Source organism: Apiospora kogelbergensis (assembly GCF_038363985.1).
Source record: "Apiospora kogelbergensis strain CBS 113332 chromosome Unknown utg000001l_segment0_segment0, whole genome shotgun sequence".
Classification (NCBI taxonomy): Eukaryota; Fungi; Ascomycota; class Sordariomycetes; order Amphisphaeriales; family Apiosporaceae; genus Apiospora; species Apiospora kogelbergensis.
In genome coordinates, this window is record NW_027117418.1 from 6,999,527 (window position 1) to 7,023,151 (window position 23,625).

At 52.9% G+C, this 23,625-nt stretch overlaps 8 protein-coding genes across 8 annotated transcripts; 7 read left to right on the top strand and 1 right to left on the bottom strand.

Annotated features, from left to right (window-relative positions):
• Positions 1–640: 640 nt before the first annotated feature.
• Positions 641–2,891, top strand: PG998_002258 (Acetolactate synthase catalytic subunit; the record flags this gene model as incomplete). The annotated part of the gene is made up of 3 exons (XM_066869076.1): positions 641–849; positions 916–1,085; positions 1,144–2,891. The coding sequence occupies exons 1-3, from the start codon at positions 689–691 to the stop codon at positions 2,889–2,891; spliced, it is 2,079 nt and encodes a 692-aa protein (XP_066737491.1). The 5' UTR covers positions 641–688.
• Positions 2,892–4,161: 1,270 nt separating this feature from the next.
• Positions 4,162–4,962, top strand: PG998_002259 (uncharacterized protein; the record flags this gene model as incomplete). The annotated part of the gene is made up of 1 exon (XM_066869077.1): positions 4,162–4,962. One exon carries the CDS (start codon positions 4,162–4,164, stop codon positions 4,960–4,962), a length of 801 nt encoding a protein of 266 aa, XP_066737492.1.
• A 699-nt stretch (positions 4,963–5,661) lies between these two features.
• PG998_002260 (uncharacterized protein) lies at positions 5,662–8,031 on the top strand (the record flags this gene model as incomplete). The annotated part of the gene is made up of 7 exons (XM_066869078.1): positions 5,662–5,733; positions 5,967–6,118; positions 6,317–6,373; positions 6,432–6,552; positions 6,609–7,086; positions 7,194–7,702; positions 7,768–8,031. 7 exons carry the CDS (start codon positions 5,662–5,664, stop codon positions 8,029–8,031), a joined length of 1,653 nt encoding a protein of 550 aa, XP_066737493.1.
• A 607-nt stretch (positions 8,032–8,638) lies between these two features.
• PG998_002261 (ATP-dependent (S)-NAD(P)H-hydrate dehydratase) lies at positions 8,639–9,880 on the top strand (the record flags this gene model as incomplete). Its single annotated transcript, XM_066869079.1, has 4 exons — positions 8,639–8,735; positions 8,794–8,891; positions 8,959–9,678; positions 9,758–9,880. 4 exons carry the CDS (start codon positions 8,639–8,641, stop codon positions 9,878–9,880), a joined length of 1,038 nt encoding a protein of 345 aa, XP_066737494.1.
• A 5,619-nt stretch (positions 9,881–15,499) lies between these two features.
• Positions 15,500–17,431, top strand: PG998_002262 (uncharacterized protein; the record flags this gene model as incomplete). Its single annotated transcript, XM_066869080.1, has 1 exon — positions 15,500–17,431. One exon carries the CDS (start codon positions 15,500–15,502, stop codon positions 17,429–17,431), a length of 1,932 nt encoding a protein of 643 aa, XP_066737495.1.
• A 223-nt stretch (positions 17,432–17,654) lies between these two features.
• Positions 17,655–18,799, bottom strand: PG998_002263 (uncharacterized protein; the record flags this gene model as incomplete). The annotated part of the gene is made up of 2 exons (XM_066869081.1): positions 17,655–18,212; positions 18,242–18,799. 2 exons carry the CDS (start codon positions 18,797–18,799, stop codon positions 17,655–17,657), a joined length of 1,116 nt encoding a protein of 371 aa, XP_066737496.1.
• Positions 18,800–19,864: 1,065 nt separating this feature from the next.
• Positions 19,865–22,685, top strand: PG998_002264 (uncharacterized protein; the record flags this gene model as incomplete). The annotated part of the gene is made up of 4 exons (XM_066869082.1): positions 19,865–19,985; positions 20,068–21,110; positions 22,062–22,128; positions 22,186–22,685. 4 exons carry the CDS (start codon positions 19,865–19,867, stop codon positions 22,683–22,685), a joined length of 1,731 nt encoding a protein of 576 aa, XP_066737497.1.
• Positions 22,686–22,693: 8 nt separating this feature from the next.
• On the top strand, positions 22,694–23,140 carry PG998_002265 (uncharacterized protein; the record flags this gene model as incomplete). Its single annotated transcript, XM_066869083.1, has 1 exon — positions 22,694–23,140. The coding sequence occupies one exon, from the start codon at positions 22,694–22,696 to the stop codon at positions 23,138–23,140; it is 447 nt and encodes a 148-aa protein (XP_066737498.1).
• Between the last annotated feature and the right edge of the window lie 485 nt (positions 23,141–23,625).

A 23,625-nucleotide genomic window follows, 5' to 3' on the forward strand; every position in this document is an offset into this window, starting at 1 on the left:
AGCAACTTAATCAATGTCGTCAGCGATAAGAGGCCCGGAGGATCAATCAGTTCAGACACATGCTCAATTGGACACAGAATGCGACGATGCGAAATTGCGAAAATGCGAAAATGCGAAAATGCGTAGACACAAGTGAGGTTGGGGGTTTATCAAAATGACACATCTGGGAATATTCCGAGAATTGGACGAACGGAATATTCAACTCAATTGAGCTTCTGGCAACTCCCGTGTTGGAGGCAGTCAGCCAGTAGTCAGCTTACCTGTTGCACCTGCACTTGCAGGCTCAGGCTTGCTTGCAGCTTGCAAAAGCCGATATCGCCACAGCTCTTGTATGCAGCAACTTGCGCGATCCCCCGGAGGAGCCTTACCCCACACAGGCCCTGACGAATCAGCGCAGACCAATTCTTTTTTCAAGCTCCGTTGCCGCGGGTTTGGTATTTTGCGGTCTACCGCACTCGCACACCCTCTTTCGCTACGGCCGCCGTAGCGGTGCTTTGGTTTGTTCGACTCATACCTGGGGGTCCCCTAGTTCTGGTTCCTACTTTTCCTTTGCCGCCACAGCTATTTATTTCCCTTCCGTCACCCCGGGCTTGAGAGATTCACGACTGGAAAGCTTAAGTTGTGTTTTTCATTTCTTCTTCCTGCCGCTGGTTCAATTGTGTCTACCAAGCACGGCACAATCATCACCATGATGCGAACTAGGCAAGCCTCCAGGGCCGTCAAGGCCCTGGCCCAGGTTCCGCGCGTCCAGTGCCAACAGCGCCTCTTCACCTCGTCGGCCGTCGTGTCGGCTGTGAATTCCAAGAAGGGCCCGACTGGCGTGAGGACCCAGACAACAGCTGCTGCTGTGTATGTTTGCCCACCCAAGTCGCTATCGTGGGGAAACTTATACTGACGTGAAATTACATAATGCAGTCCCCGCGAGGTACCCGCACCCGCTTTCAACACAGCCGAGACGAAAGACGGCAGCCATGTGCAGCCCCTCGTGAACCCTCGGACGCCTGAAATGGACGAGTCGTTCATTGGCAAGAGCGGTGGAGAGATTTTCCACGAGATGATGCTGCGGCAGGGTGTTAAACACGTCTGTACGTGAACCATGTCCACCTCGATTATGTCTGTGGAAATAAATCTAACAAGTCCTAGTTGGATATCCTGGCGGCGCAATTCTTCCTGTTTTCGATGCCATCTACAATTCCACACACTTCGACTTTATCCTCCCGAAACATGAACAAGGTGCTGGACATATGGCTGAGGGGTACGCCCGCGCTTCGGGCAAGCCTGGTGTCGTCCTGGTAACCTCTGGCCCGGGTGCCACCAACGTTATCACCCCCATGCAGGATGCTCTCTCGGATGGCACACCTCTGGTTGTCTTCTGTGGTCAGGTTGTGACCACAGCTATCGGCAGCGATGCTTTCCAGGAGGCCGACGTCATTGGTATCTCGCGCGCCTGCACTAAGTGGAACGTCATGGTCAAGAACGTCGCCGAGCTCCCCAGGCGCATAAACGAGGCTTTCGAGATTGCTACCAGTGGACGTCCTGGACCCGTCTTGGTCGATTTGCCCAAGGATGTCACTGCCAGCATCCTGAGGAAGGCCATTCCCACTGAGACCGCCCTCCCCGCTCTTCCCAGCGCCGCATCGCGAGCCGCTATGGACATGACCCAGAAGCAGCTGGCCGTGTCTCTGCGCCGCGTTGCCGAGCTCGTGAATAAGGCTAAGAAGCCTGTTATCTACGCCGGCCAGGGCATGATCTCGGGCAACGGCCCAGCACTTCTGAAGGAGTTCTCCGAGAAGTCATCTATTCCCGTAACGACTACCCTACACGGACTTGGTTCTTTCGACGAGCTTGACGAAAAGTCTCTCTACATGCTTGGTATGCACGGATCTGCTTTCGCCAACATGGCTATGCAGGAAGCCGACCTCATCATTGCATTGGGTGCTCGCTTTGACGATCGAGTGACCCTCAACATCGCAAAGTTCGCCCCTGCTGCTAAGGCTGCTGCTGCCGAAGGTCGTGGTGGAATCGTCCACTTTGACATCCTCCCCAAAAACATCAACAAGGTTGTCCAAGCCACAGAAGCTGTCGAAGGCGATGTTGCCGAGAACTTGGCACAGCTGTTGCCGCACCTGGAGACGAGAAGCATGTCTGAGCGCAAGGAGTGGTTCGGCCAGATCAAGGAGTGGAAGGCGAAATGGCCGATGAACTCCTTTAACCGCACCGAGCGAGCTGGCATGATCAAACCCCAAGCCCTGATTGAGAAGCTCAGTGATCTGACCAACGACCGTAAGGAGGAGGTGGTCATTGCCACTGGTGTTGGCCAGCATCAGATGTGGACTGCTCAGCACTTCAGGTGGCGTCACCCGCGAACCATGATTAGCTCTGGAGGCTTGGGTACTATGGGATTCGGTCTTCCGGCTGCCATTGGCGCCAAGGTGGCCCGACCCGACGCTCTTGTTATCGACATTGATGGAGATGCGTCCTTCAACATGACTCTTACCGAGCTCTCTACCGCTGCTCAGTTCAACATCGGCGTGAAGGTCATTGTCCTGAACAACGAGGAGCAGGGCATGGTGACGCAGTGGCAAAACCTTTTCTACGAGGACCGCTACGCGCACACTCACCAGCAGAACCCTGACTTCATGAAGCTGGCAGATGCTATGGGTGTCCAACACCGTCGTCTTATCAAGCCTGAAGAGGCCGAGGAGGCTCTGAAGTGGCTCATCAACTCGGACGGCCCAGCCCTCTTGGAGGTGATGACCGACAAGAAGGTGCCTGTTTTGCCCATGGTTCCTGCTGGCTGTGGATTACACGAGTTCCTCGTGTGGGATCCCGAGGCCGACAAGAAGCGAAGAGAAGTGATGAAGAACAGGACCAAGGGCCTACATAGCTAAAGCGCCTCCGTGTTGTACTTCTAGTCGGGTCTTTTCTCTTTTTTCATGTTTTCATGTGGCATCACGTCATAGCGGTCTGGGTTTCAAAAAGTGTTTTTGGCGAATTATCGGGGAGTCCATCCATGGCAGTTAACTGTATATATCCTGAGCGAGAGATCTGCCAAAATCATGATCTGACGGCGAGCTCCTTCCTACGAGCACACTAAGATAATTATATTGTTCCAACAAGCACCTCGTGATGCCTTTTTGTGGCTCGACGTAGATTCATTTTATTCTCATTGCAGCTGTGGCTGGCGCCAGTAGAGTATATATACAACATATTTTATGGGAATCCGCCCCTGCCCCCTTTCACAAGATTGCTGACATTCACAGGTATGCATAGAGACCGAGAAAGATATACTATCACTCATCTCAGACACCCAGGTAACCTTTCACCACCAGCGCCTTCTTCTCCGTCAATCAATAATTCCTCATGTCTATTCTAACGTGATAAGTCAGAAAGTACCGGCAATCCCACGAGCCAGGCCCGCCTGTCATTCAGCCCCTTTTTGGCCAAACCCCAGCGACGCCAACTTCAACAGTCACGACACAACTGCCGCATCTCCGATAGCGCAAAGGCGCCCAGACAACATTTGAATCGAGGGTCGGGAAATCCTCAGTCAGCCAACGCATCAATCCGGATCGGATTGAGTATGATACACGATAGTATTGAAGCAACGAGCAATTTACAAGTCAGGGTAGTATGTTTGTGACCGCAAGCTCCCCTGTTGGACCTCACTCCACAGCATTGAATACTGTAAACTGATAATGGGTTAGGTTCGTAAATATCACAAGATGGCAGTGACATGAATAGCCTCAGGATTTCCGTCCAGGCGCTGATTGGAATCTAACGAGGAGCCAGTTGTGCTGTGATGGGCACTGGCGCCATTCGGATGCTCTGGTTTTTGAGCAAGTTGAGCATTTGGTCAGTACCGGATTTGCAACAGACTTTCTTTCCGTTGTTGAGAGCAAGAACCGTGAATTTGCAACCATATCGGAAAAAGGATTACTACAATTTATATATATCTCCCTTTGATATCGAAAAACATACCACTCATCTGCAAAGCACTTGATAGAACAAGTTGTGCCTAAACAGCTGAGAATGAAGTTCCCACGATGGAAAAGACGCTCTGGACGCCTACGAGAAGTGAACAACGACCAAGAGGACTCACCACCCATCGTCTCTATACCATCAGAAGGTCCCGATTCCCCATTAGACCATACTGTCAGAATGAGGTTACCTCAGCAGACTCGGCAGCGTCGCAAACCGCTGCAAACTGACTATTCGGAAGAGAACGCATCTTCCATTACATCGACATCATCAGAAGACTCCTCGAGGGCCGCGGGCCCTCAGCCGACCGAGAAGAAATACACGATGCTCTTGAGATCGTCCCGGAGCATTCGGAGAGAGAAAGGGAAATGGCGCGCAGAACCCCAGCCAGCCTTTCCCTCTGATAGCGACGAACGCGGTAATAACGGCAAGAGCAAGAATGCCAACTGCAAAAAAGCCAAGCCTCAAGGTCAACGCAAACGCAACCGCGTACCATGTCACATGTCCGCAAAGCGGGTTGACGGGCACGTGTGCGACCACTGCGGCACTGTCGCCGAGGCCGCCGGGCCCTGGACGGGGACCCTAAGCATAAATTCGGATTGGGATCTGGATGAAGTGATCTGGATCGACCTGCCGGTGGCGGTCCTGGTCAAGGCCCATAAGATCAAGCAGGATCAAGCCATCCCCCTGGCCACGATTCGGCTCAAGTACGAGCGCCGGCGGCGGAGGATGCCGCGGCCCAAGTGGTTCGGAGAGAAACTCCTCGGCGCGGCCGAGCGGCGCGAGTACAACCGCAAGGTGCGCGAGCTCGACCAGCAGCGCGAACGGGAGGTGATGGAGTACGAACGGCAAATGGAACAAAGGATCGAGGAGCGCAGCGGCATGGGCAGAGGACGGCACTCGGAACCATGCGGGAGGCCGCAGCGCAGTCTCCTGGACAAGTGGCGGTGGAATAAACGTGACGGAGGGGCTTCAATATGACGAGTAATAGGTGCATGATATACGACAGACACACTGATGCAACAAAGGCGCCATTCGGTGATGGAGTTTGTGGGTTTGCTATACAACGGTTTATAGAGCCAGTGCCTACCTGATTGAGATTGTCAATATGAAGGCGTGATGCTATACTACCTCCTGAATTAGAGACTACAGACCTGTACAGTAGAGCAAATGATTCATTAGCCACGATAGTCGCAAAGAGGGAGGATTCAATTGCATCAACGAAGATATGCCCAATCGAATGTACCCTGTGTACGGACGGACGGCGTAGAGCGCCACAGACAGATTAAATTGGGTTGAGCTCTCAACAAGTTGGGAGCGGCGGCTGCCGGCCAGCTGGCAGGTGTTTTCGGATCGGGTCAAGTCGGGCCCGCCTTATTCTTTTTTCCCGCCTCTAGTCTCCAGACTTCCCAGAGTCTGAAGCGGGCTGGTACGTGCACTCGTCAGCTAGCTGGAATTGGGAAGGAACAGACTGTCCCAGGACCCGTCGGCCAGTGAGTGCGTCCGGGCCAGCAAAGAGAGCTTTTTCTTCTCTTCCCTCCGATCTGTATTCAGAACCTCCAAAACCCTTCCAAACCCGTCCTCCCATAATCTCCCCTCCCGCCTCCCCATCAATTGCAAAGAGGTTGCAATTGATTCTCCTTCTTTTTTCTAGAGGATCCAAGGTTACCTCTTTTCACAATGTTTCGCAACGCCCTCCGACGGTCCACGCGCGCCGTGAGCGCCGTCTCTACCTCTGGTAGAGCTGTTGCGGTAAGTGTGGCTCCCACTCCCACCACTCCCCATCTCGACCTGGCCTCAATGCCATCGAACCACGGCTGCATCCGGCATCAATGCATCTTAACGGCGCTTGAACAGCTCAATTGAGCTTTTTGGAAGCTTTTAAGCCTGGATTGAGAGCTCGGACGAGCTCGGGGCACAGCTGCATGATTGATTCCAACATTTCGTCGGGGCTTCGGCTAACAGCTTTTCTTCGACCTACCCAGGTGCAAAATCGCGCAGCCTTCAGAATCCAGAGCCGCTCCTACGCCTCGGACAAGGCTACCCCCACCGAGGTGTCCTCCATCCTCGAGCAGCGCATCCGTGGTGTCTCCGAGGAGACCAACCTGGCCGAGACTGGCCGTGTCCTCTCCGTTGGGTATGTTGATGATCGAATCGAAAGTGGGGACTAGCCGAGTCGGGATTTTCATGGGCGACAACGAGTCTCGACAACACATAAGAGCCAACTCTGGCGTCATCGTCCCATCGACCTCGACCATCGCCATGAAAATCGCCGTCTCGGGCTACGCTCAATTGGATCAATTGGAATTGGCATACTGACTTTGGCGCCCTACAGTGATGGTATCGCCCGTGTGCACGGTATGGCCAATGTCCAGGCCGAGGAGCTGGTCGAGTATGTATACCCCAAAACAACCCCGGATACGACGGGCCCTGGCTAACAATCTTCCTAGGTTCGCTTCCGGTGTCAAGGGAATGTGCATGAACTTGGAGGCTGGCCAGGTCGGTGTTGTGCTTTTCGGTTCTGACCGTCTCGTCAAGGAGGGCGAGACTGTCAAGCGAACGGGTGAAATTGTGAGGGATACCAGTTCTTTTCCATGAAAGCGAATTCAACGACTAATGCGTGCTAGGTCGATGTCCCCGTCGGCATGGAGATGCTCGGACGTGTTGTCGATGCTCTGGGTAACCCCATTGACGGCAAGGGTCCTCTCAACACCAAGGAGAAGCGCCGTGCCCAGCTCAAGGCCCCCGGTATCCTGCCCCGTCAATCCGTTAACCAGCCCGTCCAGACTGGTCTCAAGTCGGTCGACGCCATGGTTCCCATTGGCCGTGGCCAGCGTGAGTTGATCATTGGTGATCGTCAGACCGGCAAGACCGCTGTCGCCCTCGACGCCATGCTCAACCAGAAGCGATGGAACAACGGCAACGACGAGACCAAGAAGCTCTACTGTGTCTACGTCGCTGTCGGTCAGAAGCGATCCACTGTTGCCCAGCTCGTCAAGACCCTTGAGGAGAACGACGCCATGAAGTACTCCGTTATCGTTGCCGCCACTGCCTCCGAGGCCGCTCCCCTGCAGTACATTGCTCCCTTCACTGGTGCCTCCATCGGTATGTGCCCTTCCACCCGCTCTGTTCATGCCATCTACTCCCACTCTGTACACCATACACTATCATGTCTTATCTTGGTCTCCTGAGGCTAACACAATCGATTTCAGGTGAGTACTTCCGCGACACTGGTAAGCACGCTTTGATCGTGTTCGACGATCTTTCCAAGCAGGCTGTTGCCTACCGTCAAATGTCCCTGCTGCTGCGCCGTCCTCCCGGACGTGAGGCCTACCCCGGTGATGTCTTCTACCTGCACTCGCGTCTTCTGGAGCGTGCCGCCAAGATGAACGACAAGCTCGGTGGAGGTTCCTTGACTGCCCTGCCCATCATTGAGACCCAGGGTGGTGATGTGTCTGCCTATATTCCTACCAACGTCATTTCCATCACCGACGGTCAGATCTTCTTGGAGGCCGAGCTCTTCTACAAGGGTATCCGACCTGCCATCAACGTCGGTCTGTCCGTGTCTCGTGTCGGTTCCGCCGCCCAGCTTAAGGCCATGAAGCAAGTCGCTGGTTCCCTGAAGCTTTTCTTGGCCCAGTACCGTGAGGTCGCTGCCTTCGCCCAGTTCGGTTCCGATTTGGATGCCTCCACCAAGCAGACCCTGTCTCGTGGTGAGCGTGTAAGTATTCGGAATACCCTTGAAATCGTGTTAAGTGCACTGGCTAATCCATTCACTATCTACAGTTGACCGAGCTCCTCAAGCAGAAGCAATACTCTCCCATGGCCGTCAACGAGATGGTTCCCCTCATCTTCGCCGGTGTTAACGGTTTCCTGGACCCCGTCCCCGTCGACAAGGTTCTCCAGTGGGAGGCTGACTTCCTGGCCCACCTCCGCACCAACGAGTCGGAGCTTCTGGCCACCATCGACAAGGAGGGTGCGCTCAGCAAGGACCTCGAGGCCAAGCTGCGTGATGTCGTGACGTCGTTCACCAAGAGCTTCACGTCGTAAGCAAAAGGTGCATGTACCTTAGATAATCGATGGCTGGAGTGAAGGGAGAGGATCTGTCTATACCTGCGGGAATTCTGCATTCGTTGGCGGGACCTGTTTCTCATTAGAGGCGAGATGTATGTCAGTCGGGTGCTGCAAAAGTGCGGAATTGGTTGGGAAGAGGAAATTATATCCTCCAGCTCAGTCTTTGTAAAATAGAGCCACAAACTCAAGAGCACTCGATTCCTTTTGTTCATTAATATGTTCTAAAATACCCGCATCGTCTTGTTTGATATATATGGTGAACAAGCGCGTATATAGCGTATACTCCTCAGCTAGTCAGTCATTGATTTATTTTTGGGCTGCCTGTAGCTCTGTTCTGATAAAGTCTTTCTATGATGCGGCTCATATGGAGCTCTGGATCCCGTGATGTCATATTTCAAACCCATTGCCGGACCTCACGTTCCTCCTACCTTCATGCAAAGCAACCATCCCATCATTGTCCGACTTTGACTTAGCCCTTGGTATACGACGACTTAGTATATTGAATCTGCATTGCAGCCATTGCTCCAGCAACCCTACATCATCTCATTTCAATTGCTTCAAAGAGGCTTGTCGCCGTACAGACATGAGTGCTGAGTCTGCCGAGATGTCGGCCGCTACCAAGGAGATTTTGGGCAAGGTGCGCCAAATGGTGCCGCCCATGCTGGAGAAGTTTCACAAGGGTAAGTTCGCAACGACGGCCAAGAGACATCTGAACCCAGACTAACGGTAGTCTTCCAGGTCAGCTGGGCCGTATTGCTGTCATTGGAGGTAGCGAGGATTACACAGGAGCTCCGTATTTTTCTGCCATGGCCAGTGCAAGGCTGGGTTGCGATATGGTATGTTCACGTGCCTATATATCCCAACATCTAGAGTGTACAGTCTCGCTGATCAAAACCTGCGCAGTCCCACGTGATCTGCACGCCCGGCGCCGGCGCTGTCATCAAAACGTACTCGCCCAACCTCATGGTCCACCCGCTGATGCGCCAGTCGCCCTCGGCGTCCTCCAACGACTGCCCGGCGCCCGAGGACACGGACCCGGAGAAGGTGTCGAGCAAGATCATCGACATGCTCGGCCGCCTACACGTGCTCGTCATCGGGCCGGGCCTCGGCCGCGACCCGCTGATGCAGGAGACGTGCGCCAAGGTGCTGGCGGCGGCCCGCAAGCAGAAGATGCCCGTGGTGCTCGACGCCGACGCCCTCGCCATCGTGACCAGCCGGCCCGAGCTGTTCATCGGCTGGCAGGAGGTGGTGCTGACGCCCAACGTCGTCGAATTCGGTCGCCTCTGGAAGGGGCTCAAGCCCGACGGCGATAATGGCGACGCGGCGGACAGCGATAAGAGCCCCTCGGCCAAGGTGGAGGCCCTGTCGCGGGCACTCGGCGGCGTCACCATCGTCCAGAAGGGCGGGCACGACATGGTCAGCAACGGCGAGCATACCATGGTCGTCGACCTGGAGGGTGGGCTCAAGCGCAGCGGTGGGCAGGGCGATACCTTGACGGGCAGCATCGCCACCTTCTTGGGCTGGCGCCAGGCGTACCTCGAGGGCCTCTGGGACCACGGCAACAAGTTGGAGTCGAAGGAGTTGCTTGGTCTCGCGGCGTTTGGTGGTTGCGCTATTACGAGGGTAAGTACCGCTTCCTCGTCGATTTCCCCAGCAACCCCCATCAGGGTTAATTTGCGTGGTTACTAACACAACCTCATAGCTCTGCTCGCGTAACGCTTTCAAGAAGAAGGGTCGCAGCCTGCAAGCCAGTGACCTCACGGACGAGGTCCATCCTTCTTTCTTGGAGCTCTTTGGTGAGGATGAGCCGGATGCGAAGCTGTGAAAGGTACCTACCTAGGTGGACGAATCTTGCCTCATGGAAGGGACGGCAGTAGCACGTGGGGAGGGCCGAGACACTTTGACCGTTGCATGTCTGGATCGCTGTGGACTCACTTGGTGCGATAGGAGACAAGAATATGGGGGAACCATCAACACGAGAATTGATGTCTTTCTCTCGTGCAAACCAGCGTCGTGTCTCGCAATCTCACATGAAGGCCAGAAGGCTAAAAAGTAAGAACCGGCTCGGCTCGACCGTCCTCACAGAACGAGGCTGCCAGCTCTAAAATGAATATTAATGAACGAATGAGACAGGACCGGCTGGCCAAATCTAGAAGAGCCTATCAAGCCAGTGTATGGGCGCTCATGTATATATGCTGTTGTTGTCGTACATGACTAGAACATCGGCAAAAGCTGCCCCAGTCTCCTCTCCCACCCATGCCCAGCCTCAAGAGGCTTTATTTGGACGAGATATTCAGCTCCGAATACAGTAAGTATCCTCGGGATGCCTTTGGTCATCCTGCCCTAATGAAGGAACGTCTTGATTTTTGTCACACCCCCGGCTGTGTGTTTTTGGCGATGTGCTACCTACAAGAGAACGAAGCAGTGTGTCTCGCCCTCTCGTGGAGGAGGGAGAGCTGAAAGTCGCGTGAGCATGACGTTCTGGCCATTCGACCAATGCTCGCCAGTTTCGTGTCTCTCATCCACCAAAGGTGGAACGGAACTGACGATACCATTCCAATAGTAGTAATGGCCGTGCCAGATTCATTGCGAGGGGATACGGAAAACACCCCCACACCCCTTTGCCCCTTACATGATATCGCACTGCTACAACCACCATGGGATTAGATGAATTGGTGCTACATATCACAATGTGTGTGGACTGCCCATCTGATCAACGCTGGAGACACGGTAGAGAGCTACAGCAGCTTCTTTAGCCAGGGCTAGGCAGCAAGCAGTACCACCACAACCAATACCAATAAATCCAACTTTTATTCTTATTTCTGCCGGATGATCTCGGTGGGGGGAAAAGGCATAAATATGCCATAGGTGCGTATAGACGCGACCTTGTGCGCGACCAAGATGCGGTGTGTTTTGTCAGTGTATGTATGTCTATGTGTATGTCTACGGCATTACATTGACAGACCTTAAGGCTGCTTGCTATCTGTCGGCCAGTGTCGAGTTCTGTCACACATCCGTGCGGCCTTGGGCATAATACATTTTGTTTCTATGCATGACAAAACTTGGGATCATCTTCCCACTCCTTTTACTGCAGTGCTCTCAGCGGTTGTCACGGTGTTGCCGACGGAAACTTAACCTTCGGAGATTGGGTTTGGTTTTGTACACTGCCCACTGTGCATCTGTGCGAAGGGGGAAGACGCTGGGTTACGTGAGCACATAATGATAGTAAGAATATAACAAACAATGCCGCATTCTTACCATCGGCATATATCCAAGGGTGATTCGTTGATCGAAAGACGTTATAGTCGCCGCATCGTGACTGGACATGGACGCAGTGCCGCCACTTCTGGCTATTGCCGAGAAAACCACAGCGACCTCATGCAGGAACCAGTAGCGTCTTCCCTTGTTTACAAATTCTCACAACCACCTACTGCTTGGCGACCTCGACGAAGCTTTACCCCTGGCAGCCTGCTATTCCTAGCAACTACATTTGGGCCAATTCACGGAGCCGCTGTGCGTAGCCTGACAACCTGGTCGCAAGTATATGCATGCATGCGTGTACGTATGTATGCACGGAGTAGGTAACGTATTGGAGAGATAGGACGAGATGTAATGTAGGTGTAGGAGAAGGGAAGGAGGGGATGGGGTTTTGGTATCCGGGACGGCCCTCTTGTTCGCTTCTGCTCCGAGGATCATTGGCTCTACTCCTCAGTAAGATACCGCACGCTAAGACAGATTGCCGGATCGGTACCACCACCAAACCACCCACGATCTCTCTTTCTCTCTCTCTCTCACCCAGCCGCAAAATGATTAGATTGCTATGGGCAGCCAGATACTACCTGACACACCTATTATAGCTGAAATTGCTCTCGAACAACCCGATCGATCAGTCAACTATCACCGATTGCCAAATCGGTAGATCCATGCCAGTTAATCTATGTGGGCGTGAACTGCTGGCCTGAGTTCTTTGTTCAACCGAAATAGCCTGCACTATGAGCGAGGCTCCGGTTTCAGCAGTGACGTATCGTCTTCTTGGGGGTCGATGTGGCAGCATCCAACATGAGTCAATCTTGATAGATTGGAAAAGATATGAGTCTGAACGATTGCCCTCCCTCGCAAGGTCTTCAGGAGGCCCATAGGCTGGATAGACCACTTCGAGGATAAGACACTCCAACTCCAGATCGAACTACAGGGTCTGAGACAAACACTTTGTCCTTGCTTGGGGGAATTGATGGTAACCTCAGAAGCAAGCTCGCACTTGTATTCAGCATAAGTAAGCGATAACTGTCAGAACGTAGTCTTGTACGGAGACCATGATGCTTGCCCTTGGCGGGTGCTTTTTGGGAGTTGAGGATTGGGTTGCGGTGTTTGTTTCTTTGATGACCTGCACCCATCAGAGTACGCCCGAAAACGTTCAAGCCACCTTGGTTTTCGGCGACAGGTTACCAATCCAGTGAGATCAAAGGATCGGCAAGAAACGCCTCGTCTCATTCGACTGGTCGCATACTGATTGACCTGTCGCGGAGAAAGAGCAGCGAGTTCTTCTGCAGGCCATGACTTAGTGAGCCAGAACACTAAGCCTCCCAGGCTATTGTCTCCCGTGTTTCGAGCGCTCCAAAAAAAATCCGGTGGTTCCCCTAGTTGCTCATGCAGTCTCAGAGGTAGTCGCGCAGAACGAACGTCTTAAAACTGCAACTAAGGTTCGCTGTGCCGTCCCGGCCATGCTTCCAACGTACATTACATGGAGGGGCCATGCATGTATAGGCGGCAGCTACAAACTCCCCTACTACTGCTTGCTGAAGGAAGGGCGAGTTGAAAGCCGATTCGTTGGTCGCACAAGCAACTCTCAGATCAGAGCAAGGGTTCCCATGTAAGATGTCCAGATGGCAGGAAAAAGAAAAAGCAACGTCTCATGGCGAAGTCGGTGATCATGTGGGGAGAGCGGCCTTAGGTGTTGCCTTGGCAAGGGGGCTGAAATAGAGCCACTGATGTATTTTGGTCTAGACATTACGGAGTACGCTGTCCAGAGATCCGGGGTGTGACGGGGGTTTTGCCGCCAGTGCAGTACGGGCCTATCCCGAGCAGTCAACTCGTGAAATTATTGATCAACGTGATTCCGACAATCCTTCGTTGATATTGCCAGAGAACAGCATCCACGGTAGCGTTTCTGGCCATATTGAACCACCCGGTGATTAAACAAGGTGCCAAGGGGGATTGCATATCCGCCAGAACGAGAGGGAGAGAGCGCGAGGAGGGCACCGTTTCCGTTGGGCGCACCTAATGTTGGACCCAGCAGCCATTTGCGCCGCCGAGCAGTTGCTTTTTAGACACACGTTTCTTGCTCTGCCTACCCCAGGCACTTATGGCTGATTCAATCGTGTGCCCCAATTGTAAATCACACCGAGCAGGCTCCTTGTTGGTACCGGAAGGAGATACGGGCAGGAGGCCAACTACGGGTGTCTCGATTCTGCTCTGGTCATCACGGAATTTATGTCTGCCACAACCAATAGATAGTTAGAATGAAAAGATGTAGGTAACGTAGGCATCGCGAGGCCCGTCCAAGCAAATTTTGGCTGCATGCTAACCGCGGATCTGAGCGTGCATTAGGCGACTCCTTTAGAATCCGGGTTGCGGCAGGAGGGAAAATAGAAACCATGCCATGCCTTCCGACATCAAAAGAAACTGCCCACCAAAAAAAGAAAGAAAATAAGCAGCCGCAGGGCTAAAGAACGTTCATGTTAGCAGGTAGGTTAGTGGCGCTCCGGAGACAGCCCTCTCTTCGGATACTGGCTCCCCTCCCCATGGACGCCGACTAGTCCCATATGGCAGCCATTCCAATATTCCCACCCTTAATTGGTTTGCAACGGGCAAGATAGGACCGGTGGTGGATTCCGGTGAGGTGATGAGGCCGGCAGAAATCGGGCGCCACCGACAGTTGCCAACCAACAGATGGGCAAATAAATGTAGGTAAAGCATTCGACACATTCCAGAATGGGATGACGACAAAGGAAAAGGCCCGAGGGTGGGATTGCTTGGGCCATGCCCACGAGAACCATTCGCGTCATTCACTTGATTCAAATGCATATCGCAAGATGCAAGATGCAAGATGCGATGGATATATGGAGGTAACGTATTGGCTGAAAGCAGATGATGGCTGGAGGTGAATTAATGACCTCAGGTAGGGGAAGGCGAAGAAAGTATATCAAGGGCAGGCAGGCACCGACACTAGCGGGGAGCTTGAGATCGACCATCGACCAGCGACCATCGAATGGTTTAGATAGTTGGAAGCTACCCCCGCCCCCCCGCGACGTACATTCCAAACTTGACAGGTCGGACCCCAAACGAACCAATGGCATGACATGAAATCTACGTGCCCGCTGAATGTACATACACTTATGTATGTTATGGATTTGGTCGTCTGGTCTCGTTGATGGATGGTCCCGCATCACGGTTACATTCACTTGCACATGCAGTCTGCCTGTTCTGCTTGACAATCGCACCGTTGGGTCTCGTCATCTTCTCCATCGCTGGAATCTGCTGTCATGAAGTCTTGGGTCAGCGTTGTTTTTTTTACCTCGCATGACGGCTCATGCTGACTGCAATTTTCCATTGTCTGTTCACAACCCACCCCAGGTCATCCAGTCAGCTGCGTCCTTCTCAGTCAGCTGTATACCCTCTCGTCCTACCACCAGGCGCTGATAAGAAAAAGGAAACAACACATTCCAAGAAAGAAAAACCCTTCCACTTATTACGCAGGTGCAGCCACAAGGGCCTAACGGCTTCTACGCTAACCTGGAAAAACCAATTACTTCTTTACGGGCATCGCTACATCCCTGGGTCTACGACACCAGTGGGTTGAGACACCAAGGGAAGAACCTGTCGTTCGTTCCCTACTTCCCCCAAGCCCATCTATAATTTCTCCGAACCCCAATCGCCGTCCAGAACTCCGGATCTCTCGTTTGACACCCTGCTTAAAGAGGTTTGCCATCCCTGGGACCTGTTGTGCTATCGAGTACCGAAGTCCGTCTCGGTTGTGCCATCATCTCTGGGCCCCTTCGAAGTTGTTGCACAGCATATGTCTACAACCTGTGATACATCAATGCCGCCCTTGGCCGAGTCCTGTGCTACTTGATCCAATACTGCAGTGGACAGCCTTCCATGAAACCAGCCGTTATTTCTACACCTTGTCGCCAGTCGTCACATACCCACCGTCCCTCATACATCTACCAGCTACCTGGTGCCTCTGTGCGTTAACACTACCAGGCCACAGCCGGCCAACTTCCTCTTCGTACTCAAGCAAGACCACTACACCCCCTATCCGACAGCAAATATATTCAAGGTATGTCGTGCCAAATAGTACTCACCTAGCTTTCATTACCGCGGCGCTAACTTTGGTAAAGAAATATATACCATAGGCCAGCACAGATTCATAGCCACCAGCAAGATGGCTAGCGGCCTTGAAAGATTGGAGAGACTCTTTAATGTCTCCAGAAAGAGGGACAAGACCAGCTCCGGAAACTCGCCCGCGCTGGACAGCTTTTCCTTTCCTTCGCCACCATATATGAATCCTAAGTCCATGCGCATGACGCCAAGAGAAGAAGAATTCGTCAGAGAGAAGCCGACGGATCATGGGCTTCAGGATGACAGAAGTAGCCGGTCAAGCTTTGTGGACACTGGTGATCATTTTGAGAGAACATCATCATCCAACTATGCCAGAGCAAAAAAGACGATAACATCACGAAGCTCAAACTGCAGCGAGGACTCGCCCGTATCATCCGAATACCCACGTGAGTCTGACACAGCTCGTCAGCTGTCCAAGTTCAAGTTTCCAGAAGACTCGTTGTTTCGACATACCCCAGCTACTTACTCGACATCAGATACCTCCTCACGCAAAACAGATGTCGCACAAAGCGCCCCCAAGACACCTGAAGCAAAACCCTTCGAGAGTGGCTTATTGGATTGGTCTCCGAGGCACATCTCAATGCTGTTAAGTCCACTCGAACCACCGCCACAGGGGGACTGCCTTGCACCGACTGCCCGGGACGACACAGCGGAATCCATGATCTTAAAGCCTTCGCCAATCGAAAGAACTAGTGGCATTCCTGGTACGAGATCTCCCTCCAGCAAATTAGCTGGAAGCTCAAGCCGCCGTTCTCGACAGGGTGTCAGATTACCCGAGAGAAAGCTTTCTTTGTTCCCCAAGCTTGACTCTGGTTTTCGGGGGTCCCAACCTCTCACATACTCGCCTCCAGTCTCAGACAGCGAAGACTCTCTTCAAAGGACATCGAGGTCGTTTAGCGTCGCCGACACGTCAGTCGGCAGTGTGCCAACAACAATACCCGAGCAAAGTGCGACGTCAGATCATTATGATAATGGCGGGACTGATAAATTCCAGCGCGAGTCCCCACGGAATACTATGGCTGCCAGGCAGGCAGAGTCGGCAATCGGGAGAGGCGAGACAGGTCACATCGCCGTTCTGCCTCGATCTCGGTTGAAGCGAACGCAGAGTGCTATCACTCTTTCCCTCATGGCCTCAAACATTGCAAAGGAGCACATTCTGCAAGAACCTACTCTTGATGATATATACGCATTGAGCGATGAAGACATTGCAGAGGCAAGACCAGGCACTCCTTCAGTGAATGCACAGAAGCCTCCACCCTTACCCCCCAAAGATTTGCCGAGCCGGACCACTAAGAAGCGTGGGACTGCCGGCTTGAAACCCCATAAACCACCAGCCATCGCCATTAAGCCCATTTCTGGGGAGATCACGCCTCCAGAAACGCCGACAGAGCCTCTTTTCATTGCCCCGTCGCTGCCTAATAATGCGGCAGGTGCTTTAGGAGCAATCATGGCGGCTGGAATTGCCAAGAAGTACAGCTTCGATGTGGTTTATTTAGTCAACTTGTGGCCGCGGGAGTCGACAGATCCTTTTTATTCTCCAGCGCAAATTTCCGTTGCGAACCAAGGACCTACGTCATGCCCTACTGGCGCTATGCAGCCCGAAGCACCTTCAAACGGACGGTTTCTGGCAGCATTTGGGTTAAGCGACCTGGAAGAACCCTTCAAGATCTACACCAAAGTGCATCTTAAGATCCTTCAATACACGGAGTGGCTTGAGTACGAAAAGCCTGCGACATCATCTGATGCGATAAGTCGGGGCTGGATGCATTCCTTCAACTGTGACCGGGTGACAATGAACCAGGAGACGACGACCTGTCCACTGAATAGTGGCCTGGTGTTCGCCGCTTATCGAAAGCAAAAGAACCCGCTCGAGGTACCGGCCAAAGGCTCATGGGAGAGGAAGAAGTTTCTGGGAGACCTACGCGCAGATGCTAAGATCCTGGTTGACACCTTGTCGGAGCGGATGCAGGATTGAGGGTCAACCGAATTGTATGAACTGATGTCATCTTGTACTACCCTTGCTATCTAGTATTATCGCCCTACACTACAGGTGAACAGGCAGTTACATTGGTGGATGATTAATGGTTCAACGGATGGGACGAAGTCACGTATTTAATGAATAAAGATATTAACGGATGCTCAAGCAAAAACTCTTTCTACTTAAGCCCTACTCAAGTACACACCTTTCTAACTGTACTTCATATCCATCCGGCCAGATCCGAGTCAATTTCGTTCATCACAAGATCCTCGTGCGGCAAAAATGTGCCAAGGTCGATATCTGGGGACTGGGATGGGCGTCTCCCCATGCTCACTCGTCTTCCTGACTTAAGCTGCTCCAGGTGACAGTCGGTAAGCTTGTATTCGAATGCAGTACCCTCGACCTTTTCGGGATCATCGAAAACGAGGACGTCCTCGGCAATGTACTTGAATCCATCCGGGGCGCCTGGCCATGCCTTATCAACCGTCTTTTCAAGTGGTAGCATGCGGACCTCGTCAGGGGTAAGGCACCTTCTAAACATCCAGTCGTCAAATGAGTGGTAGGCGTGCCACAGAGGTTCAGGAACCCCAGCCGGTCGTTTCAAAGGCTGGTGGTTGTCGACATCTGCCTCTTCGTCTTCTTCTTTTTCCTCCTCTTCCTCCCTTACCCCTTCTCCCTCGTCTTGGGGGTGACGTTCCCTTCCAGGACTTAATTCGCACATGTAGCTGTTCAAAGCCTCGTAAGACTTCCAGACCTGCGGGTGCAACCCCTCGGGGCTCTGTGAGGGGGCCGGCGCAGTCCCCGGACGGGTAGCCAACGCAGGTTCCGCTGGAGGCCTTCTTCCTTATCCTCTCGCAAGACAGGGTCATCCTCCATGAACTTCTTCTCTTTTCTTTTCTTCTTGGACTTCTTGTTTCTCTCCTCTTCGTTTTCGCCATCGAATTTGACGGCCAGCTTCTTGATGGCCTGAGCGGTTGTGAGCATCTTCTTCGGGCGCCCAGGGCCCCCTGTGGACGCCGTCGCCTTCTGTACCCCGGCGGGCTTGGGTTTTAGCCCCTTAACCCTCGTACCCTCCGGAGGTTGCAGTTTCTCGCTGCCTTTCTTGACAGCTTCCTGCTTGGGTTCTTGCCCGACCACGCCCGCCGCCTCGTGAACTTGGGCTTCGGTGAGCTGATACCTCCCACCGGGGCGTCCCCATCTCTTCTTGGGAGCTTTCTTGACCCCAGCTCTGGAGTTTCTCTCGGTCACTACTGCTGTTGGCTCGGTAGAAGAATAGTTGACAATGGGTGGTAGCGCCTCTTTAGCTGCACGCCGTGGCTGTCGACGGGTCGCAGCCGATTCTTCGGTCTTACGATGCTTCGCCATGATGGGCACTTGGTGGTAAAGAATATGAGAGAGGGAGAGAGTCTTAGGTGCTTTCGAATATGCGAAAAATGACTTTCAGCTTTTGTTACTTGTTCACCTCGCAATTGGACTTAGAAAGCCACTTATCAAGCACGAAGCTACGAGATTTGCGCATGGCGACATATTGCTTGTTTTGCTTTGTTTGGAATACCAAAAGGGACCTGTTTAGGAGTACTACAAAGAAACCAGCATGGGGAAGCAACCAAATATATTGCACAAAGAGGAAGAGTTTGCATATGACTTATCTCAAAGAGAGAAACATGGCACAGTCGGGCCCTCAAGAGACGACGAAGGGATCTGGCCCAAATGTGTAGGCTGACGCTCGCATTTACTAATGTCTAATTTCGATGATTCGCCTTGAAGCGAGATAGAGGAGGACTATTAAGGTTAGAGCAGCCTACTATTCCGCGTCTATTCCATGTACATGCATGCTCCTTGCTCCTGCTATCTCTCTGCTACATGCAGTATAATGATTGCAACAACATCTGATAAGCCCCACATGGCTCACATCATCTACCCAGCCATTGGACTTATTGGCTCTGACCAGCAGTTGATCGTCAAGACCAATATACCGCCCATCCACGTCATTCGCACCACACCTTGGTCAAGCCGAATATTGTAGAAGGCATATGAGGAGGGTGAGACAGCACAGAAAAAAACAAGCAAACAAAATGAAGGCGGCAGGAGCTTCCGTTTGCTTCAGACGGCCACACAATGCCGTCACGGCCATCACACCAGCCTCCACGTCCAACGCACGGCGCGCAACGAGTGATTGATACCCTCTGATAAAGGGCGAGTGAATAAGCCAAGAACCAAGACACCGACTAACGTATTGTCCAACTAATCAATTACTTGGTGCGGCAGGTAAATGTCTATATACGACTTCAACCGCCCGCATTTCCCAACGGGTACTTATCAGCAGGAGGAGCCTTGTGATTGAGATTGACTTACTTACATTGCTCACATCCTCCCTTGGCTGGCCTCTACTCCTTCTCTCCTCACCGACACGTCGCGCCCATCAGCAACATGAAATTTGGGCACGAGTTTTACAAATCGCAGAGACCGCAATGGGCAAATGCCTACCTCAATTACGATGACCTCAAGCAAACTTTGAAGCGAAGGGACTTTGGCGATCGGAGATATGAAAGTGAGTTGGCACTGCCGCTGGTGCTGTAGCAATGGTTTGTTTGTTGCATGCGTGGAAGTTGACTCATTCTCTACGCCAACAGTCTTGAGACGTTCCTTGAGCGAGCAAGCAGTCCGACTGGACCAGTTTGTCGATAAACAGTCTAGCCTAGTTAGCCTCTGGTTCCAGGCCATAAAGTCAAGATTCTCTATCCAGCCTGCCGCCTCGCCGGTGCTGCCCGACTGGACAAAAGTTGCTCTTCCCGAGCTGAGAGACCTCGAGTTCAACCTCTGGGAAGCCCTGTCCTTCATCGAGCAACTTGACGTCTTTTGCAGGCTCAACAGGGATGCAATCGCGAGAATCATCCAGAAGGCAAGGGCAACCACGGAGAATTGGACATGGCAAAACCACGGCAATGGCCCGCTCTACGTGCGGCCCTGGTCGAAGGAGATGACCCTGATGACGGCATTGTTAGGAGCCCTCCAGCGAACGATCAACCTGAGACTGGAAGATGGAGATACCGCTTCTTCACGCTCGCTGATACTGGAAGTGGTAGACCCGGTCGCACTTGGCTGCTCCCAGGACGATGTCGTCGAGGAGATAATTGCAGACGACTCATCTGCTCTCATGGTCGTGCTGGCATCGCCCGTGTCATACCTTGAGAATCAAGCAATGCTCTACTCGGTCACTCAGGTTGCCATTCTACATCACTCCATTGACTGTATCGAATCACTCTTGGACGAGATCACAGTAACATTGGGCGGGGAGCTTTGTATTCACCAAGATCCCTTGCAACAGCTCATTACGCAGTTCTGTCGCGGCAGTAGCCTCACTGTCAACACGTCAAACCATAGTACTCTTGACAAGATCATCAAACATTTGTCGCCTTACCAGCATCATCTTCTATGGGCCAAGGACTGGCGACAACGCTTGCCCCTCCACTATGCGGCTCAGCACGGTCTAGTCGAAATATCTTCACAAATGATCAAGCTCATGGGCCTTTCGGCGACGCTGGAGGTTGATGCCTTTGGAGAAACGCCATTAAGTCTAGCCGCGATTTCTGGCCATTCGGATATTGTCAACATGTTTGTTGATCTGGACATGCGTCGACTGGACGGCAAGTCGCTGGTCTTCACTGAAGAACATGTAGGTCCCTTGATGAATGTGGCAATACGATCGAAGTCAATTGACATCGTTCATATACTGATAAAACTAGGGAAGGGACTCGGTGTCCAGAAGCAGTATGGCTATACGCCTCTGTACAATGCAGCGCGATTAGGCCAGATTGACATTGTCAAAGTCCTCCTGGACACGACAGATGAGACATACCTCTCTATTACCGATGACTCCTATCATTGGACGCCGCTGACAGTGGCCTGCGTGTGCGATCACCTTGACGTGGCCAGACTCCTTGTTCTCGCGGGGGCAAACCTACACCATCAAGATCGTCGTGGCTGGTCAGCGTTAGACCATGCGGCCTATCGTGGGCATATGCGCATCGTTGCTATGCTACAGAATGCAACGCCGACAGGCATAGGAAATCTGATGGAACCAAGGACATCGAAGCCTCCCCCGTCGGAATCGGCGACATGCGGGATTCCACGGCCAACGTATATTGCAGATCTCTCTAGCGATGACCCTGTGTTATCGTCACTCTTCGTCAACCTTGGCTCCTTTGACGTAGCCGACAGGAGAGATCCTGTTGATTTAAAAGGCCATGTTCACAAGACAAAAGTGCTGGTCACATCGAGCCACAGATATCTCGAAGTATCGGCGATTGAGTGTCCGAACATCTCATACAGGCTTTCGTTGCCGTTCTTAGGGGACGTTGGGGATACCACATGGCATTTCTTGACCGAGAATATGGACGGGGTAAAATTAAACTTCAAACTCTTCGAGATGAACGAGGGCCCTGACGAAAAACCCAAACTGATCGCTTCGGCATTTGCATTACTCGACTCTATCAAGGGGTGGTTCCGCTCGGAACGGCAGAGCTTGAGACGAGACTCAGCAGTTGCTCTTGTTAGCCCCGATGGTGATTTCGTCGGTTCTGTTTCGTTCACGTTCTTGGTTTGCAAGCCATTCATACCAAAACAGGGGACTTTGGTGAACCGACCTCAAAATATGCGCTCGCTTGCGCCGGCCCAGGTGATTGGTCATCGAGGTGAGTAACATTCATCGGGATCTGGGCAGACTCACGCACTAACCCTCTTCTCTCTAGGCTTGGGTTTGAACGAGAACGAGCTCAGAAGGCTTCAGATCGGAGAACATACGCTCCTATCGCTCGAGAGTGCACTGGATAATGGTGCTGACTTCATCGAGTTCGATGTTCAGGTTACACGAGACCAAGTACCGGTGATCTATCATGACTGGGCGGTGAGCGAGACGGGGCTGGATACCCCTGTCCATTCCTTGACACATGCGCAGTGGATGGCCATCAGCGATTCACAAACTGATCCCCATCATGATGCGCCTCGAGGCCGCTTGCCGTGGGATGAGAGGTGTCGGCCAAGTCAGCCTCCCCGCAGATCAAGCCGATCGCTCTGCGGGCGACAAAACCCAGTCTCAAATGCGATGCTCCAGCGCATGAAGCACACGGTGGACTACTCGATACGCAACATGAAGGGCAACACCCGTGGCGACTTCATCCACGACCGCTTCGTCACGCTGCGGCAGCTTTTGAGAAGTTCCCCGAAGACGTTAGCTTCGACATCGAGCTGAAGTACCCGATGCTGTCCGAGGTGGAGGACTGGGGCCTCGAGCCGTACGCCACCGAGATGAATCAGTACCTGGACGACATCCTCGATGTCGTGTTCGAGCTCAACGGAGGCAAAAGTCGCTCGATATTTTTCACCTGCTTCAACCCGGAGATCTGCATCTTGCTGTCCACCAAGCAGAAGACGTACCCGGTCTTGTTCCTCAACGACTCCATGGTCAGCGGCGACGCGGGCGACCGGCGGGCGACCAGCCTCCAGCGCGCGATCCGGTTCGCCCGGCAGTGGGGGCTGCAGGGCATCGTCATGGCGTCGGAGCCCCTCGTGGCCGCGCCGAAACTCATCCGGCACGTCAAGGAGCTTGGCTTGTTCTGCGGGTCGTACGGGGCATTGAACGATATCCCTGAGTTTGCCAAGGTGTGTATCTTATTTTGGGTGATTCATTTGCACTGCGGTAGCTGACACACCGGAATGACAGAAACAAGTTGCTGAGGGCTTGGATGCCTTGGTCGTCAATAATGTGCGGCTGATATCCAATACACTTCGGTGCGCATAACGCTTTGGGACATGATTAATCGCTAGACTCAACTGCCTGAGTCTCTTGCTTCCAGATTAGGTACTTTAGATAATTGGAAGCCGCCGGATTTGATTACCACCGGTCCTCCTCCGTGAGTAGAATAGGTGGCTAGACGCGCCCCACCTGACGCCACAGTAATGTCTCTAAGTGCCAACCACCAAGCCACATCTGGCGCCCGTGCACAGCAGGTAGTGCGGGCGGGCTGAGGCTAGTAGCTTCAGTTGAGCTGGGGTGCACCGCTACTACGTACAGCCAGCACCAGCACAAGCACAAGCACAGGGACGACGCAGCTACAGGTTGCCTGATGATTGTGAAGCTCTGCCTCGTCCCCCAAAGAACACCACCAAACCAAACCCATATTCCTCCGTCT